At 35.8% G+C, this 20,937-nt stretch overlaps 1 protein-coding gene across 1 annotated transcript; it reads left to right on the top strand.

The window, feature by feature from the left end:
- Positions 1-10,879, top strand: LOC131301731 (uncharacterized). The gene is made up of 7 exons (XM_058328124.1): positions 1-836; positions 3,300-3,386; positions 3,511-3,555; positions 3,667-3,762; positions 3,937-4,038; positions 10,248-10,402; positions 10,490-10,879. Exons 1-7 carry the CDS (start codon positions 270-272, stop codon positions 10,569-10,571), a joined length of 1,134 nt encoding a protein of 377 aa, XP_058184107.1. The 5' UTR covers positions 1-269; the 3' UTR covers positions 10,572-10,879.
- Positions 10,880-20,937: the final 10,058 nt, after the last annotated feature.

Here is a 20,937-nt window from a genome sequence, read left to right as displayed (position 1 = left end):
ACAAAAGACAAGTATAGCCGAATTCTTCTCTGACTGCAAAACCCTACCAACCAAGTCAAGATACAGCCGACACTGCACTCAGCCGCCCAGCCTCCTCAACTCTTCAACCCCCACTCCGCCACCCAGCGCCGTCTCCCTCTCTCTCTCCAGATTCCTCATACATTGCTTTGTGCTCGAGTGGAACCACGTAAAACTTTGTGATCTTGTTCTGATCGTTTGTTGGTTTGTTTATTCTCTTCTACTCTGTGGCTGTCACAAGCACCACCACCATGAATACCTCAACCATCCCTCACCACTGCCTCCTCGCCCGCACCGCAACCTTCTCCCGCCTCCCCGCCGCCCTCCGCCCCCACCCCTCCCCCTTCACCGTCCGCATGTCCCTCAGCGAAACCGCCCCCTCCCTTGCCGTCGTCGGCGTCACCGGCGCCGTCGGCCAGGAATTCCTCTCCGTCCTCTCGGACCGCTCCTTCCCCTACCGCTCCATAAAATTGCTAGCCTCCAAGCGCTCTACCGGCAAGCGCATCACCTTCGAGGACCAAAGCTACGTCGTCGAGGAGCTCACCCCCGAGAGCTTCCGCGGCGTCGACATCGCGCTGTTCAGCGCCGGCGGATCGATCAGCAAGGAGTTCGGGCCGGTGGCGGTGGAGTGTGGGTCGGTCGTAGTGGATAATAGCTCGGCGTTTCGGATGGATGAGAATGTGCCCCTTGTGATACCGGAAGTGAATCCCGAGGCTATGGCGGGGGTTAAGTTGGGGAAGGGGGGTTTGATTGCTAACCCTAATTGCTCGACTATTATTTGCTTGATGGCCGCCACGCCTCTTCATCGACGTGCCAAGGTAATTGAACAAAAAAGCATATCCAGAATTATATTGATCTCCTTACCCGTTTGGATTGAGGTACTTGATAAGAAAATGAAAGAAAGGATTTGTGTTTCTAGCCAAATCAATTCATTTGGGTTGAGTGATTTGGTGAGAAATGGTGAGACAAGTACAAAAGTGATACTCTCTCCGTTCCTAATTGTTGGTTCATTATCCTATTTCGGGATGTTCCAAATTAAAAATCTAGAATTGGTAAGTTTCCAAAATTATTCTTATTAATATCTATCGCTATAATTCTGTAGGTGAGCTACAATGAAGGGTAATTTGAAAAATGACACCTTGAGATGTGATGTAATTGTAATGATTGCATGTACTTTGGGAGTATTTTCTATTGGCTTCTTCTTCGTTCTTGTCTCACAATCCGAAGGGGCTGTTATTAACGGAATGAATTGAGCTTTCTCACAAGCCAAAGGTGCTTTTATTAACAATTAAGAATTGGGCTTCTCACAAAATGAAACCTATATAGTGAGATTGATGGGAAAGAAGAAGGAATCAATTTAAAATAGTTCGTTAAAATTTGTGTGCCTAAGGTATAAGATTATCCTTTCTTTGTATGTTACGTACCATCTGAGTTTTAACTTCTCAAACGAGTTGTCCATGTAAGAAATCGTAAAATCCATCCAATGTACTTAAGAACATGAGAGGAAAGAAGAATACGAAGAAGACAAAGGAGGTGGAGGTTTTGAGAGTCTTTAGGAAAAATGACTTCCAAGAGAAACATCTGTACTATGAGTGATGGACGTACAGCTAACTTTTCTCATATGCGAAGATGACAAAATTGCTTAAAGGTCTTCCCCTCTCCTACCTTGCAAAGGTTCTTTTCATGCAAAGGTTCTTTTCACATCATCTTAGACCCCTGTGTCTCTAACCTTGTTTTAGGGGCCCGTGTGTTTCTTCCCATCCCTAAGCTCAAAGTGCCTCACATTCTTAGATTGTGTCCAGTATCTCTTCATCCAATCCTTCCTACTTCGGGCCGGCTCATAGTAGTGTCTTCTTTCTTACTGGTAGTTTATGCTGCACCGACGCGGACACGACGCCTACACTCTGACAGTAAATTTTTCATCATTTATGTGTGTTTATGATCTATAAACTATCATCAGTCACCCAAAAAACATGACGTCTCTAAGTTTTTCATTAGCTCTACTTATTGCAGTTACCACCCCTGACTTGTTTTGCGAGTCTCCCGAGTGTGTTTGAACCATTTTTTAAACTGTCTCCAGAGTGTCCATTCGAAAAATGTTGAGAAAAAATGGTACACGTTGGATTAGAGTTACGGACAAAGTGTCAGTGCTACATAGCAGGTAGTTATTTCATTCCCCCATTCCTTTAGTCTTTTCAACAGTACTTTGAATCTTAAGTCGCTGTCATGTCTCGCCCGCTCCCATGAATGCTTGTTATTGCGTAATAGGAACTCTAGATATTTCTCTCTTAGATGAAGAGAATTCTGAAAATAAAGATTTGTTTGAAGTAGACCCCGAATCTTAGTGGGTCTGCTACTTATTAACTCCTCAAGACAAAAAGTAACTATACTCGTCAAATTTACAAATCTGAATATTGGAATATCATAATCTTTAGAGTTACTGATAAACTTTGTATTATGAGAACGAAGTTCTCCTGCGCGATTCTTCCTGGGATGTTTTGCATCCCGAGCAAGTTAATTTTTCGACTTTACACAATAGTAACTCTAAATTAACAATTGATAAAAGGGAAAATTTTAAATAGTTTGATACAGAGAACACAAAGAAATCAGGAGCACAGTGAGAAGTTGTTATCCGATTGTTACCTTTTTATATATGACCTCGGCATATGGAATAGGAATAACCGTCTCCAAAAATAGGAGAGTCCACCTTAAAACCAGGTTTAGGGCTCTGATGCCTCTCTGTGCTCATGAGCTCACCTCCTGTCTCGACCTTTTCCTCCAGTGGAACGCTCCCTTTTCTGCAGTTTGAAATCCTCAGTGCCCCTTGAAGGCGATGTCTAAGCACACATGGATCCCCTTCTTAATATCTTGTTTCCCTCCTGCTTGTTGACTTCGACATCAATGGTAAGCTTGGCTATAAACCTGGCTGATGTGTCCAATCCTGGCAAGCAGACACTAGAAGGTGGCGTGTGCCGTGATGTCCTTCTCGGATCCGACTCTCTTCAGACACACCCAACACTTGTCTTGCAACTCTTCAAACGTGTCTTATTAATGTTATTTGTTAGAAGTAACGAAGCAAACTTTGCAACCTAGGAGGACAAGTGTCCAGTAGATAGACTACTTCAAGCATGACCCACCAACTTCTTCTTTGCTTCTATATGTGTGTGTAGGGAAGTCTCAATCAAGAGAAATGTATCTATTATTATGATGCCTAACCCTACTAGTTGTTTGAGGCTAATGTTTTACTTCATCCATCGACTATCACATACATGATGATGCAGGTGTTGCGCATGGTTGTGAGTACATACCAAGCAGCTAGTGGTGCTGGTGCTGCTGCAATGGAGGAGCTCGAACAGCAGACTCGTGAGGTGCTTTTTTGTATCTTAAGATCTTCTCTATAGTATTCTATTAACTTTTGTATTTAGCAAATTTGGGATAAGTTGGTTAGTCGGCTTCAAAAAGTTTGATTTCTTTTCTGTGTGTTGTGATAAGGTCTTGGAAGGAAAACAGCCAACTTGTAAAATATTCAGCCAACAGGTTGGTCTTTGTTCTTTTCTTTTCTTAAGTTCTCATTTACTATGAATTTGGACGATTATCAGTTATTATTGATTTGTCTAATTTTCCTCTTCATACTTCAACTACCTGCAGTATGCTTTTAATCTCTTCTCACACAATGCACCTGTCCTGTCAAATGGCTACAACGAAGAGGAAATGAAATTAGTAAAAGAGACAAGGAAAATCTGGGTAAGTGTATGCCATGGTCTTTCAGATTTATTTCTAAATATTTCAATTAACGGTGTTTTTTTCCCTTTTCCTGGAGCTTTATGACTAAAGTATGTGTCCAAATTTTGGTCAATTTCTTTAGTCTGCATGGTGATTCTCGTTTTCAGTGACAAATACTTCTATCTGCTGTTGTAGAATGACATGAATGTCAAAGTAACTGCAACTTGCATCAGAGTTCCAGTTATGCGTGCACATGCTGAGAGTATAAACCTCCAATTTGAGACGCCCCTTGACGAGGTATTATTGCATTTCAACTCAATTTTCTGTCTGAAGTTTTCAGTCCTTAATTATTGTTCCTATGCATGTTTCGGTAGAATTTCTATCCTTAACTTTTGTCAGTGGTTGATGGATAAGTTCTTGAGACTTGAGCTATAGATAGCTTTCGTGACAATTTTAGTGTTCTAACTCAGTAGTTCTTGCTGTTTGTTTTGAATCACTTCTAGGCATAAATAAATAAATTACGCAAGACGAACGTGAGGCGACAAAGCCCTCATTGAAGCGAGGCGAGTGTTTAAAAAAAAAGAAATATAAACTACATAAATGACCAATATTCACTCCTACCATCAAAACAAGAATAAACATCACCATATTGCATGATAACCAACAATCCAACATACGAAATACGTAAAATATGCTCATAAAATAGGATTGATTCTATTCGACATCTACAATATATACACAAACAAAGGAGATAAAATATGATCAACAACAGTAGTATTAATATATACAAACTGATTATTCATTACTATATATAAATATATATATATATATATATATATATATATATTATGTGTGTATGTATAAAAAAAGAGAGAAGACCCAGCATGTGTGAGATATATATATATCTATATATATATATATATATATATATATATATTATGTCTGTATGTGTAAAAAAGAAAAGGAAAGACCCAGCATGTGTAAAAAAAAAAAAAGAAGACGACCCAGCATATACGTGTGTATGTGTGCAGCGGTTGCAGCCCACTGATGAGAGAGAGAGGTGCGTGTGTATGTATTAGAGGTGGCAATCTCAATTAATCATTACTATATATAAATTTATATATATATATATATATATATATATTATGTGTGTATGTATAAAAAAAAAGAGAAGACCCAGCATGCGTGAGATATATATATATATATATATATATATATATATATATATATATTATGTGTGTATGTGTAAAAAAGAAAAGGAAAGACCCAGCATGTGTAAAAAAAAAAAAAGAAGACGACCCAGCATATACGTGTGTGTGTCCCACTGATGAGAGAGAGAGGTGCGTGTGTATGTATTAGAGGTGGCAATTTCAACCCACATTTTTTGAACCCTCCTAAATCCGCCCGTTTATAACCCAACCCAACCCGCCCATATTATAATATGGATTGGTATAGGTTGAACCCATATCAACCCCTATTTACATGGGTTTAGATGGGTTAAAATGGGTTTTATATGGGTTGAAGTTAAAATGGATTACGAGCTGAAGTGTGAAGGAAATCTCCACTTCATTGCTTCCGTTGTGCTGTCGGTCCAATAGATCTTAGATCCTCTGTGCAGTTTAAGCAATCTCCACCTCTTTTTGCCAACTCTCTCTCTCTCTCTCTCTCTCTCTCTCTCTCTCGTCCACGCTGCCAGCCCCGACGAGGACACAAGCCGCTCATCACTGCCTAGTACTCCATTTGTTAATTGTTAAGATGGTCTATTTTAATATTTTCTCATCACCGCCTTGATTTTTTCACAAAGCTGGCTTTGAAGAGATTTTTTCAGAGTCGGGTGGGTACCGCGTCACTAGGTTGACGTGGTGTCTGAGCAGGCACATCCGAGCCGTCCAAAAATGTATTGGACGGCCTAGATTGAACAACACCTAAGATATAATTACAGTTGAGGCTGCATTTTGGGTAAATAAACTAATTGGCTTATGGCTGGATTTTGGGTAAATAAACTAATTGGCTTATTTTTTGTCCTTATTTAAATTTTTTTTGCATTTATTAATTTTTCTTCGATTTTTTGTGAATTATCGTGTTTTCGTGATGGGAGGAATCTAAAATATAAAAAATTACGATCGAAATTCTGAATTAGGACAAAACGGAAAAAGGGAGAAAATGGAAACGGGTTGGGGGGAAAAGAGAAGGGAAAGTAGGAAAGGAAAAAATGGGAAGGGAAAAAAAAAAAGGAAGGAAAATGGGTTTGGTCGGGCAGGTTTGACTTGACCCATATTCGACTCGATCCATTTCAAGCCGTTCACTATTTGACCTGTATTCAACCCGCCCATTTGCCACCTCTAGTGTGTGTGTGTGTATAGGGGAGGGATCTAGGGACAAAACTTTTGCCAAAACAATAGACACTAAATCCTAGCCATTAAAATGGACGGTTGAGATTACAAATTAAAAGGCACACTCTCTCGCTTCCCCATTCACATCTCACGTGTTTTCCCCTCTCTCTCTCTCTCTCACTCATGTTCTCTCATTGTGCTCTCTCTCTCTCCCCTTTTTAATTTTAGTAAATCTTAAAATGTGTATAACTTTTGTTGTACAAATTCAATTTTCATAAATTTTATATTTCTGTAATCTACTTGACAAAATCTACAAAATGAGATCTATAATGAATGTAAAATTATGTAAAACCAATTTTTTAATTTTTCTGTGGCAATAATTTTTTTGGGATTATGTAGAGGAATTTGTTGGGAAAACTATTTTTTTTATATCTTCTCAATGTTCCTATTTTTCCATGAGAATAAATGAAAAGGTAACAGAAAAAGAGAGAACAATATAAGCTTCTATTTTCAAAGAAACAAATTAAGAAAAAAACATTCTCAAGAAGTGAAAATTACTTCAAATTCTGAGGGACTTAGAGATCGCAAGAAAATTAAGGATTCAACATTCACAAACAGACGTGGAATCGGACAATAGTCAATAGAACACATAATGGTTTTTTTTTTTTAATCGGCAAAGAAAATTTTATTAATCTTTGCAAAGATTAAAAGAAAATGGGGAAGCGGCATCAAAACAAGCAAATAATGGAGCACTCTCATCATCTTAGAGCCCAGCTTGCCTCAGACAAAGTATAGCGCTATGATCGTATCAAGCCTGATTGGCACTTGGAAAACTTAACGATAAGACTAGCAACCCTCTTGACAATCTTCATCCATCATGTACTGCTAGAAACAAGTAAAAGAGACAGCATGATGTTTTTTAGGTTTCAAATCAGTGAAACTCGATCTGGATTCAAAATACATTAAGGTTGTACATACACCAGTACAAACTATGCACATCCACTGATTCTCATGTACCCAAAGAACAAAATGTCTCGAAATTCAATATGAAAACACCAATGATAATAAAAGTTATCACATAACCATGACATTGAGATACATATTTCTCAATCCTCCACCGAATTTCAAGAGGAAGCTCGTGCGCAAACAAAAAATAAAAAATATTCACACCAAATCTCAATCCTCCACCTAATTTCAATTTTAACTGGACTCAAAAGTTTGCATTAGTATCAATAAGCAAACCACTTTGTGGCCTTTCCTTCGACTAGCATGCTTCAAAATCTTGCAATAACAATTGACCAACTTCTAGCTCTTTTCTTTGGTATCCCTTTCCCATCTTCCTCTGTCTCATCATTCTCCTCCACGACACCATTGTTCTCAATCTTCGCAGCATACTTTCCTTCTTTTGCGCAAACCAATAGCACACTAGTCACTTCATTAGACCAATTTCGTCCTTTGCATGAAGTCCTAGTACGAATCCAAAAACCATTTTGCCTACCATAATCTTCATAATACTTTTGTGCTTCTTCAATTGTCTCAAAAGACATCCCACTTGATGGGGCTTCTAACCCTTTGTCTACTTCGAAATCATTTAATTCAAAAGGTTCTTCCATTGCTCACCCTTCATAAGGAGCAAACAAACTCTTTTTTTTTATTGTTTTCAATGTAATCCCAATGAACTTTTTTAATGTAAAATAAACTACAATCATATGTCAATAAACTATATTATAGCTCTAGATTGGAAGCCGTTGGATTGCATATAAAAGCTATCGTCTAGATTGTTTGCATCTGACGAGAATCACCCAGCTTGGGATTACACTGTTTTGAAGGAAGATAGCCAACAATTTAAAGTTTTGAAGGAAGATAGCAAACAGTGTAACCCGACCCGTTGGGTTGTCATATAAAAATTTGCATATAAAAGCGTCCAAATTGTTTGCTTTCAATTTTTTTTTGGGCCATTCTGTCCTTCAAATTGAAACAAAAAATCCCCAAAAATTACCTCATCAAGAATTCGAATCAAGAAATTACCTCAGTGTCGACAATAATTAGAGGTATTCACAGGAAAAGCTATTGTCGCCGGAGCTATTTCACCAGAATTAGGGCTTCGATTGGGGTTTTGAGAGGGGTGAGATAGAGATACAGTTTCCGGAAATAGAGAGCACTCAGGCGGATTTCATTCGTTGCCGGAGGCCGGAAGGTCAGCAGAAGATGCTCGATTGCCGACTGTGGGAGTTTCTGGGTGAAGGAGCTTGAGGGAGTAGTGTAGAGATAGAGGGAGAACAGAGAACCGTAGAGAGAGAGAGTGGAAAACACGTGAGATATGAATGGGGAAAGTGAGAGTGCGCCTTTTAATTTGTAATCTCAGCCGTCCATTTTAATGGCTAGGATTTAGTGTCTATTGTTTTGGCAAAAGTTTTGTCCCTAGATCCCTCGCCATATATATATAAACTTCTTATAAGGGCGCCCTTACCGTATTAAAGTGAGGACGACCCTTTCCTGACCAATTTGTGATGATCCGAGTCGGTCAATGTGTTTAGAATGTGATTTTAAGGGTAACTACTAGAAATCAACAAAAAAAAAAGACCGGGAAGGGCTTCATCCGAGCAGTTTTTGTTTGTTTTTTATTGAACAGTTCAAATAAAAACTGTTCGGATGAAGCCCTTCCCGGTCTTTTTTTTTGTTGATTTCTAGTAGTTACCCTTAAAATCACATTCTAAACACATTGAGCGACTCGGATCATCACAAATTGGTCAGGAAAGGGTCGTCCTCACTTTAATACGGTAAGGGCGCCCTTATAAGAAGCTATACACACACGCTGTCGGCAAAAGAAGAAAAGGAGAAGAAAATAAGAAGAGAGAGGCGTTCGAGAGAGAGAAAGAGATCTGATCTTACCTCTGAGATTTGAAGAAGATCTGATCGCATTTGACGCCGCAGAGAAGAGAAGCAAAGAGTTATGTCCTGATCGTGTTTTTGGAATATAAGATGTCTTTAGTTTGTATTTTGCCCTAATGACGCCTAGGCGCGATTTTTAAGTCGCCTCGCGACTAGTCGTTTGTTCAACTCACGCCTAGTCGCCAGCCTCTCCCAACCTCGCCTCGCCTCACACCTGTGACGCCTCACAGGCTCGCCTCACGCCTAGGCGCGCTTTTTCAATCACTATTGGCTTAAACTTACAACTTGTGTCTGTGGCTAGAAACTTTTTATCCTGCCTTCCCTTTCGAATTTGCCTGCAACGTTGCGAGCATGGTCATGGCTTTGTTGACTTGATAAAAGACTATTTGTTTCCTCAAAGATCATAACATGAAAGATCCCACTTGGTTTCATTAGTTCTTCTGCTTCCACTTCTCCCTGTCTTCAGTTCTAATGCAATTGCAGTTACCCACCCAAACCTCTGTGGTCTGGAGGATATAATTGGAACTGATAATATGGTTTCCCTTTGTTAGGCTTGTTGTGAGTTATAACAAGGAAAAGGTCCATGGTTCTTTTGCTAGAGCTAAAGTCAAACATCTGTTAATCCTAGTTATAACAAGGAAAAGGTCCATGGTTCTTTTGCTAGAGCTAAAGTTAAACATCTGTTAATCCTTTTTTACAATGAGTCTATATTTTCACAGTACAGTACGCTCACATCAAACTTTGACTGGGTGACTCGTGAGTGTGGTTTCTTTCATAAGCGAGAAAAAATTGACATGTTTCTTTCGTTATCAACGGAGGATACTAAATTGTAGAAGCCCCTTGTACTGTTTATGACCACATGTTATTCATTTAGCCCAATCTAAATTCCCATTGTTGGGCTCTTCTAGACCTCTTTCGATTCCGTTTGTTAGTTTCAATTAGCCCCAACATCTGATTATTAATGCTCTTTTAATGAGGAAAACAAAACAAGTAATTCCATCTCCGTTTTGGACAATGATAATACCACAGTACCACTGATGTGTCTTCTTGACTGGCTAATTACTGTAAAACCAAATATTGACTACACAATGTTGCAATGCTGAGTAGTCATTCAATTGTTTTATCACAACGCAATTGAGTGAAGTCCTTAATCATCATGATGGGTACTGGTTTTTTTTGGCATTCCAAATGTATCCTTGAAAGGCCTCAAAGAAATTTTTTTGTTCTTAATTCTCTCTGAAGAGGACTGATTCTCGATTCAATATTGCGTTTTTCAACCAGGACACGGCAAGGGATATTCTTAGGAGTGCTCCTGGTGTGGTGGTTATTGATGACCGGAATGCCAATCGCTTCCCTACCCCCTTGGAAGTGTCGAACAAGGATGATGTTGCAGTTGGCAGAATACGCCGTGATGTTTCTCAGGAAGAAAACTACGGGTAAATTTTGACTACAGTACCAACCAATTGTTTCTCCCCCTTGTAATCATTTTCAAACCCTCAATCTTGACTGGGAACTTTGAACAGGTTGGACATTTTTGTTTGCGGTGATCAAATAAGGAAAGGAGCCGCTCTTAATGCTGTTCAGATTGCAGAGATGTTGCTATAGTTCAGGTCTAATACTGCACGGCATGTTATATGAAATAGTATTTATTTTCGAGAAGTAGTGAATTTGGCAAGGGTACACCATGTTAGCGGAAGAGGAAAAAATTGACCACTTGTAGCAGAAGCTGTTAAGGTTGCGAAGTTGTGTTTGTTAGTCCTAGTTTACCATATTCTTTTGAGGCGCGGTCGTCCATAAATAGCTCTTATCGAGACAGTTTTGTAACATTAGTTTTTTTCTTTGAAATAATTTTATTCCCTTGTATGTGAGCATTATGTTGCATTCTTTTCTTGAGATCAGAACTTTCTGTTGCATTCGACGATTTACCATATGATGATGATGAAAGGATTGGAGTCCCTAAGTAGTCCAGTATCGGCCACGCGACGTCTGTTACTGTGTTTAGGTAGAGTTTATTGGAATAGGGCAAAATTTTGCTAAATCATACTCCAGTATATTAATATTAGTATTTACTTTTAAGAGATGATAATGAAATCAATAAATCTTTATCGCTGTTTAATTTGTACGCAGTTGTGAGAAGGATGATGTCCTTCGCACTCCAAAAATTACCTTTTGTGCCGCATTGTTTGGTTCTAAGAAAATTTTTTGCGAATTGATTCTAGAAAAGGAATTGATATTCACACTTTTTTTTTGTTATCCATGCTCCCTTTTTTGTCTTAACAAAAAAAGACAAAATAGGGAGTGTGAATATCAGTTCCCTTTTAGAAACTACGACAAAAACATACTTAGGATTTACAGATTCAATTTTTGAGTAAACTGGTCAAAGAATATATATCTCTGTGCTGCTCATCTACCATAGTATGTTTGGCCAGAAAGAAGTACTCTACCAGAAAAGAAAAAAGAAATCCAAATTTGGTCCTAAACTCTATTGGGCTTATTTCTTTGTCACAGGCTAGATTTTTCAAGTTCACACATTTTACTTGTCATCTGCCTTTTAGCTCATGGGTTCTCTTATTGACAGTTCACTGAGTTACCATTAAGCAGATTAAAATATCCCAATACACCCTAAATGCATTGTTTATACTTTTCAATATATTTGGACGCATTGATGTATAGGTTTTTACAAATTGCAACGGATTTTTTTAACCTCAATTGGATTGTTTTTAGCATTTTACTTGGGTCTTGTTCTGCTCAGGGAAATAAGTACTTGTTTGAATTAAAGGTGATGTATTATAAGAGAATGACCTATCTAGTAAAACAAAAAATAAGTATGTAAAAAATAAGAACTTCAACGGAACGGAGCCTTAATTACTTATAATGGGGGAATTCTCGGTAGAAAACTTTCGAATTGGTTATTCAATAAAAAGAGATTGGTACGCCATCTATGGATTCTTTTATATCCAAAGCAAGAAATGCAGAGTCTCATGAGATTTGTGACCAAATTACTTGTCTATTTCAAGTGAATCCTTTTAACTACTCTCCTTGTTTTTACTCCCAAGTCCCAACTAGCCAAACATGGCCTATTTACATGTCCTGCCAACCCCTTGTAAAATCAATTAGTAATATATTTTTATGGAAATTATGTCTCTTGAAATCATGGTTGTACTGGATGTGGTCCTCCACCACGTAGGAGTAACTAACTAAGGTCCCGTTTGATAAGGGTATTAGCCTTTAGGATTGGATTATCAATCCCAAGGGACTATCAATACTTTGTTTGGTAATCCAAAATGGGTTGAGACTATTACTCCTTTGGACTACCAAAGTGGGCTTTAGGGGTATACACAATACCCTCTCACACTTGGTATTAGGGGCTCGTTTGGATGCCACACTATGAAGGGATATTGTCCAGTCTCCCATTCTAATCCGTGGGATTGGTTCTATGGTGAGGTTTGGGAAGACAAAAACCGAGGGATTTGATAATACCCCCTCCTCCATAAGCTCCCCTAATACCTCTTGAGGGGGGCTTACATATGGCTAGGGTTTGAGCCGGCATTGTGAAATCCCCCTCCTAATACCCCATATCTCTTCTATTTTAACTACAAAACAACATTATCTCCACATTTTATCCCTCATCCAAATCAAGTATTATTTAATTCTCTCGTCACATCAATATGGGCCCACCCTTCTTATATAATACCCCTGACTATCCAATCCCTCATTTTTACATAATACCTCCAAATCTAATCCCGCATCTAATTGAGGTATAATAATCCAATCCCAACACAAGCCATACTAAATTACTTTCTTATCTTTGTTAATTGAATAAATCAGTTTTTCATAAAGGCAAAATTGGAAATGTATACCATCAATCCAATCTAATTCCTTCTAAAACAAATATGATATTAATAATTTCATCATCTAATCTCATGTCAAACAAACATACTCATTAAGGAGGCCTAAAAAGATTCCACCTAAGAGCTATTAACAGATGTGATGATGTGTCTGCCAATTGTACTATCCAATCCCCACTCGTTCCTTGGGAAGCAAGTTCTATAAAGTATTTACCCAAAAGTTCTATAAAGTAACTAGTAGTATAACTAAATTTTCTATATTTTATATTTTAAAATAAAAAAAATGTGAATAACAAAAAATAAAGTGTGAAAATTATTTTCCTTTTAGAAACTAGTTACGACCATCAATTTTTGAGTAAACTGGTCAAAGAATATATACCTTCGTGCTGCTTATCTACCACATTATGCTTGGCCAGAAAGAAGTACCAGAAAAGAAGAAAGAAATCCAAATTTGGACCTAAACTCTATTGTGCTTATTTCTTTGTCACGGGCTAGATTTTTCAAGTTTACACATTTTACTTCTCGTCCACTTTTTAGCTCATGGGTCCTCTTATTGACAGTTCACTGAGTTTTCGTTAAGCAGATAAAAATAACAAAAAATACACTCTAAATGCATTGTATATACTTTTCAATATATTTTCACAAGTTGATTTATAGTTTTTTTGTTTTACAGATTGTAACAGATTTTTTTAACCTCAATTGGATTGTTTTTAGCATTTTACTAAGATCTTGTTCTGCTAAGGAAAATAAGTACTTATTTAAATTAAATGTGATGTATTATAAGAAAATGATCTGTCTTGTAAAGCGAAAAATAAGTATTTAAAAAATAAAAACTTTAGCAGAATGGGGCCTTAATTACTTATAATGGGGGAATTCTCGGTAGATAACTTTCGAATTGGTTGCATTGGTTAATTCATGAAAAAAATTGGTACTCTATCAATGGATTCTTTTATATCCAAAGCAAGAAATGCACTCTCATGAGATTTGTGACATTACTTGTCTATTTTCAAGTGAATCCTTTTAACTACTCTCCTTGTTTTAACTCCCGAGTCCCAACTAGCCAAACATGGCCTATTTACATGTCCTGCCTACCCCTTGTAAAATCAATTACTAGTACTAGACTACTACTAGTATATTTTTATGGAGCCTTGGTCGAAATACATACATGTGCGTACATTCCCAAAGTACATACACCTTTGGGACCCATCTTGTGCTCCTCAAACATGATATCCAAGCAGCTAATTTTGTTCAAAATATGTTGTTTAAGGTCTTTGTAAAATATCTGCTCAACCCGATATCGGTAAATGTGTCTATGAAACATCCAACTTTCCTTCAATTTTTAGAATAAATTCTAAAAGAAGTTGAATATTTTGTAAATGCTTTTACCTATATCAGTTTGAGCTGATATTTTTTAGGGGTTCTAAACAAAGTATTTTGAACAAAATAAACGGCTCAGATCATATTTATGAGACTTGAGATGAGTTTCAAAAGCGTATGTACACGGGATATGTATGCACATGTCTGTACTAATATTCATTTCCATTTTTTTATGTCTCTCTTGAAACCGTGGTTGCACTGGATGTGGTCCTGCACCATGAAGGATCGGAGTAACTAACTAAAGGGATTCCAGTACCCTAGAGCTAGATGTGATGATGATTGATGGCCCGTGCCTGTCTGCCAATTGTACTATCCAATCCCCACTCGTTCCTTGCGAACCAAGTTCTATAAAGTGACTAGTAGTACTACTAAATTTTCTTCACTTCCTGACAAGAGATGAAACCAAACAAAAGTTTATTTGTAGAATAAATATTTTACAACCACATCCAAAATCACATACCCAAATACATACTCTTTCAAAAAATAAAAGGGTCCCACACATATTATGTGTAGTATGTGTGGGACCCTTGTGTTTTGCACATAGTGTGTGTGAGACCCTTGTATTTTGTGAGAAGGCGTGTATTTGGATGTGTAATTTTAAATGTGGTTGTAGCATCTCTCTTTGTAGAAAGTTTGTCCATACAGATTTTCAGTGCACAGATTATGCATAAATTGTGATGTGGGACTTACTACGAGTCCCACACAAAAGATTAGCGCTGTTTATTAAATTTAAAATAGTTTTTTTGAGGGCTCACGCCAGAAATTATCTCAATCTTATACCTATAAGTGTTCAATCAAATCATTTAACTTTTTATTCAGATTACAATATCCTAAAATTAGAATAAAAAGTTAGATAATTAGATCGATATCGAATTGAACTGATTAGAGCTCTTAAATAAATGTTTTAAATTTAATGAACGGCTCGAATTGTTAGTGTGAGACCCTTAGTAGACCCCATATTACAGTCTGTGCACAGAAAATATGTGTGAATAGCAAAGTTGGTTTATTTGTGTCTGATGTCTTCCACATTTTTCAGTTTTTGTGGGGTTCAATCCGAAACCAAAAATATGATCGGAATCTCTCATCTGCATAACTCATCGAGAACAATAAATCTAATCGGACTTCATTATCTATCAAGATGATTTGTAACTTCAAGTCTAATTTTTTCTTGCAAAAATGTGATTCATTCAAATAGAAGAAGAAGACGAATCAAACTGAATTTTTTACATTGATATTTTTTTTTACGAGTTTTAATTATAAAATAAACGATTTCGATCATTTTTCGAATCCCACAAATCAACCCCAAAAAAATCGAAAACTGGACAGCACTGACGCAAATGAAATTGGGTAGGAACTTTCATTCCCTTGGGAAGGGAAGGAAGAATGATTGGGATTTGGAAAAGCAGCGAGTAGTAAGAAGGAACGTGCATTGACCAAGACCTCTCTCAAGTCGTGTTTTATTTTTGGTTTTTTTCTCGGAAGAAGACCTATAGCTCTATCTATCTCGTCGTCTTTTACTGGGTCCTTGTTTTCTGTTATTCTCTCTTTCTTTTGTGGTGGTTAATTAAAGGGCAAAAGAAAAGTAAAGAAAAAGGTAAGGGGTGATAATTATTGCCACGATAGCTGGGGAGGAACAGCATGGCCCACCATCTTATCTAACAGTCCTTTTTTTTTGATCCTATCTAACAGTCCTTTTCATTTTGTCTTTTTTTATGGAGTAGGAGTATTAGTTGGTTTTAAAGAATTCTACTAGTACTAGTTTTTTATTTATTTATAATAATTATAGGTATATCAATTATATGAATATGAATACCATAAGAAAGAGATTTTGTACTCTATCCGTTCGTCAAGTTTATAAATGCTCTATGAAAATTTGGCGAGCCAAGATCGAGATGTGCTCGCCTAGATTTGAGTCGAACTCAAACTTAGGCCTCATCTGCTAAATAAGTCATTTGGTTTTTTTTTAATTTCTTATTCTAATTTTTTTCACATTTGTTAATTTTTTGTCGATTTTTTGAGAATTATTGATTTGTTATAACAAGAGGAATTTAAAAAGTAAAAAATTACGATCGAAATTTAAAATTTTTAAAATAAAGATAAAAAATTGACTTTTATTGGCTTATTTTCATCTTTATTTAAAAAAATAGATTTTGATCGTAATTTTTACTTTTTAGATTCTTCTCATCATGACAAAGCAATAATTCTCAAAAAATTGATGAAAACATAACAAATGCAAAAAAAAAAAATGAATAAGGACAAAAAAAAAACCAAATGATTTATTTAGCTGAATGAGCCCTTCAAGAGTTTTAAAAAGTCAAAAATATTAAATGCTTATGCTCTTATATGGATCTAAAACTGCAAACAAAATTTTTGTTTTGCACGTAAATAAATTCATACATATGTGAAATTATAAAAACATATTACTCCGTCCGTCCCTAAATAAATGTATGTCTTTAAAAAAATGCATTTTTCGTAAAACAAAATCAAATTTTTTCCCCCACAAATCAATAGATATCAATAAGTTCTTTTAAGTTGTGAAAAAAATTTTGATTTTTTTAATAAAAAATGCATCTTTCTAAATGCCTAAGTTTGCTGGCTAAACATTTATTTAGGGATGAATGGAGTAAAATTTAAGGTTTATCTAACTTTTAAAAGTTCATACATGTAAAAGTTGGATTATAAAATTTTCATTATATACAAGGTTATACATATTCAAGGTTATGCGAAATTCTTATGAGATTATATATATACTCCAAGTTCGTGATTTTAATCGAGGCAAATACTAGCAGGTTTAGGTTCAGCCTATTTATTAAACGAGCCTAAAATTGAGGATCAGATTCGGTTCGTTGGGTAACCGAATCGAACTCAAACAAACTTTTACTGAGTCAAGTCTCGAACAATTCATCATCAACTTGGTTCGGTTCATCTGCTGCTCTAATTATCTCAAAGGGAAGATTCTTTTTCTGCAGGCACTTTGCTTTGTTCACTTTTGGGGATTCCCACCTCCTATCTTTGTTCTCAACAAAAAATGGTTCTCCACTTATTATAACACATTGTATCTATCTACTACGGAGTATCTATTATCACTTATTATCTCAAAAAACTTCCTCAAAATATTTACCAAACAACTCTGAGAGGATAATGGCAGTTTTGTTGAATAATTCTTTTTTTTTTAAATATTCACCTTTGTTAGTTTTGTATTAATTTTTATAGATTATTAATAATTCGTCTATATAACTTCTGTTGGAATATTGTCCAATGCAAGCCATTGCATACAGACATGATGGTGTTAAGAAAGAAAACAAATTAAAGAATGAAAACTTGAAAAGTAAAGGAAGGAAGGAAGGAAGACAGAAAAAGGAAAAGGAAAAAGACTTAATTTGCTCTTTACCTACGTTAGTTTTTTTCAACATCAAATTGTACGAACTAGGAACCTATCGAAGGAGGGAAAGATCAATATAAGGGGTGTTTCCACTGAGCAACAAGTTATGGATCATAACTTATTGGTTTTGTCCTGATTAAATTTTTTTTCGTGTTTGTAAGTTATTTGCCAAACTTTTATGTATTATTAGTTCGTCTCGACGAGAGAGAACCAAAAAAATAAAAATAAAAATGACTTCTACACTATTATTGGATATTTCCAAAAAAAAAAAACTTGTGTTAAAATCATACTTTTTTTACTCATCCAATAGGAGTAGACCCTTTTGAGAGTTTGTTTCATTTTTTCAATTGATTATATCTCATTATAATTTATATTGGTTTATGTGATTTTAAAAATGTTGTCTTGGAGTAGAACTAATTGAGATCCATAAAATAAGGACTATATTAAATATAAAATTTATTATCAATTTTAAAATATAATTAATTTTTTACTCGATTACAATAGAACAATCCACTGTTAAACAAGAATGGAGGGAGGGAGGGAGGGAGGGAGGGAGGGAGTAGAGTTTTAGGGAGCGTGGGATTGGGGTTGTGCCTTCACGACTATGGCAAGCAATTGCAAAACGACACGTGCCACCAAGTAGAAGCCTCACGTTAGATTTTGTCTTTGATTTGATGACAGGAGTACTACAAAAGCAGCGTAATCTAATTGACATTAGCAGGTTTATTTTTCCACATTCTTTCTTTTAAAATTGTGTCATTTTAGAGTAGCCGCATCAACCTTTTTAAATTTCAGATCAAATTATATCTTAAAATTTCATTTTATTACTTTAGCTAGTCATTTTTAAAATGCATACTGCATCAGACTCTCTATTCTAACTTGTGATCTATTAATATATTATTTCATTCTTCTTTCAAAATATTGGAATGATATATATATTTTTATTTTTTCTCAAATGTAATACTCTATAGTGGTCTATTAAAAAAATTAAGTGCTCCAATTTTAAAATTATTTGAACCGGTGTGAAAATTTTATTTTTTTGATCATATTATTCTAAAGAGTCATAATTAATTTTTGTTTCTAGAACTCTCAAAATTAAGTATCTGCTCTTTATTTCGGACCCTGTAGAGCAGAAACTTAATTATGAGAGCCCTAGAGAGACAAAAATTAATTATGACCCTTTAGAATAAAATGATCCGATAAAATGATTCAAAAAATAAGATTTTCACACCGGTTCAAACTGATTAAAAATTAAAATATTTAATTTTTTAACCATATGTTTTAATATATAAACAGTCTAAAAAAATTAATTACTCCAATTTTTAATCCGTTTGAACCAGTGCGGAGATCTTATTTTTTTAATCATATTATTTTAAAGAGTCATAATTAATTTTTGTCTTTAAGACTCTCCAGGGTCTCAAATAAAGAGCAAATACTTACAATACTTCTACCAAATAGAATAGTAGTAAAAGAAGAGCAATGCTACGTACATTACTTGTATTGATCACTTCTCTCTCACGTATGTGTCGGCCTCACATATTTAATTGTAGAATGTGCCCCACACATATGTGAAAGAGGAAGGGTCGAAAGGTGATAGATAAGAGTGTACATATCGGTAAAAGAAAGAAAAAGTGGGGAGAAGTTCACAAATAAAATAATAAAATATTAAGAAAAGGGTGAATAGTGGGCCTCTTATAAAAGGGAACTGTAGCAAAACTACAATTTTTGTAAAATGGCGATGAAGGCCACGAGACTGGTGCACCTCCGCTTTCAAAATTTTACCCGCTACTTTAGTGGAAGGAGAAGGGAAGAGAGGAAAATGTGGATGCTCTTAATGGACTGTCAATAAAATAAAATAAATGACATATGCATACATACCTCAATGTAGGAGTACTACGGAGTATTTTTCAACACATTTCAAATATACTTCAAAACATTTTTTAAAATACATTTTTCATAAAATATCTATACGCTTTTTGAACATTAAAATTAAAGAGGACCACAAAATAAGTAGACTATGTTCGTTTTTGGTCTCTAGACTCAACCCCTCCCTCTGTGCATAGGGGGCTCTACATGAGCCAATGGTAGTCAAACGAACACCCTAGTTTTTTTCTTACACATGATGTTCATATATTTAAAAGGTTAGTTTATTATTTGAACACCCTATTCACTCAACTTTGAACACCAAACTCATTTAACTCCGCACACCTGATAGTCGATCTACTATCCAATCCAAAGCCATTTAGTTGAAAGACTGACAAATTTTCAGTTCAGATAAACAACTAAAGGAGTAGAGTTTGTGAAAAAGCAAAAATATATGTGAAAAATTGATAGCTTGTTTGTTTCGAGTCTCTAAACTCCTGCGCACAGTTTTCAATAAATTTTTTCTATCTATCTCTCTCCCTCCATTTATTACTCTTAAAAACCTCTCTCAAAATCCGAACGAATAGGGTCTGAATGTTTAGTGTCAAAAGAAATATACCAAATCATTAAGTTCGTTATATGTGTTTTTATTAGAATTGATAGCATTTAAGTTACTTTATTATGACGACCCTAAAAAAATATTTTGGAGCCACCACTACCTATGCACGCAGACTCCAATAAGTTTTCTTTACAATTATTACTCGCATTTCTCTATCTCTACTTATTATCCTAATTCCAAAATCTTCCCCAAAACTTAAACCAAACAAAACTTTAACAGAAGATAGGATCCTCTCCGGTCTTCAATGTAGACTGAATGAGACCGTCCAAATTTGAATTGTCACACGCTGTCACTAGTGATTCAAATTTCCTCAATGACTTGCTCAATGACTTGTATTTGCTCATACTATTGTCAGTAGTAACTACTAATAAGAATTTCAAAAAATTGCAACCATTTATTTATACGGTCCATACGGACATATGATTATACCGTCATATGAACAAAACTTGAGTATCCAAGCCACTTTTTCTATACCTCCCGTCATAATCGATTTTCCTTTTTTTTTTTTTGTGCTATACAGTTTCCAAACAGAGCGTCGGGCATGATTGATGGTAGTAAAATAAAAAACCAAAAAACAGAGCTTTAGCTTAGTTGAGGGCCAAACGGCCCCTTAGAATGAAGGTCCTACGTATAGTGGATCATATTTCCCAACGTTTTCGCCTATATTTATAGGGGGAAAGGGAGGGAAACAAGAAGAGAGAGAGAGAGAGAGAGAGGTTAGTTTGATCGTCAATCCCTAGTCAACTTTCTCTACTGTGAAAAGAATGCATCTTACTTACAAAATAATAAAAAAAAAGAATGCATCTTTCTCCCTCACATTCTCTGTAATCGACTTAAATGGGTCTTTATCTCTAATATATATTTGTGTTACTCTGTGAATTT

Source organism: Rhododendron vialii, chromosome 9a (assembly GCF_030253575.1).
Source record: "Rhododendron vialii isolate Sample 1 chromosome 9a, ASM3025357v1".
NCBI classification, from domain to species: Eukaryota; Viridiplantae; Streptophyta; class Magnoliopsida; order Ericales; family Ericaceae; genus Rhododendron; species Rhododendron vialii.
The sequence above is the reverse complement of the archived record's forward strand: the minus strand, read 5'-3'. Positions and strand labels throughout refer to the sequence as shown.

Bases quoted from the DNA above. Each gene is read 5' to 3' on its own strand.
- LOC131301731 (XM_058328124.1), top strand. From the start codon at position 270: ATGAATACCTCAACCATCCCTCACCACTGCCTCCTCGCCCGCACCGCA. The intron at 3,763-3,936 runs GTAAGTGTATGC...CTGCTGTTGTAG, and splicing joins AAGAGACAAGGAAAATCTGG to AATGACATGAATGTCAAAGT. The intron at 10,403-10,489 runs GTAAATTTTGAC...AACTTTGAACAG, and splicing joins TCTCAGGAAGAAAACTACGG to GTTGGACATTTTTGTTTGCG.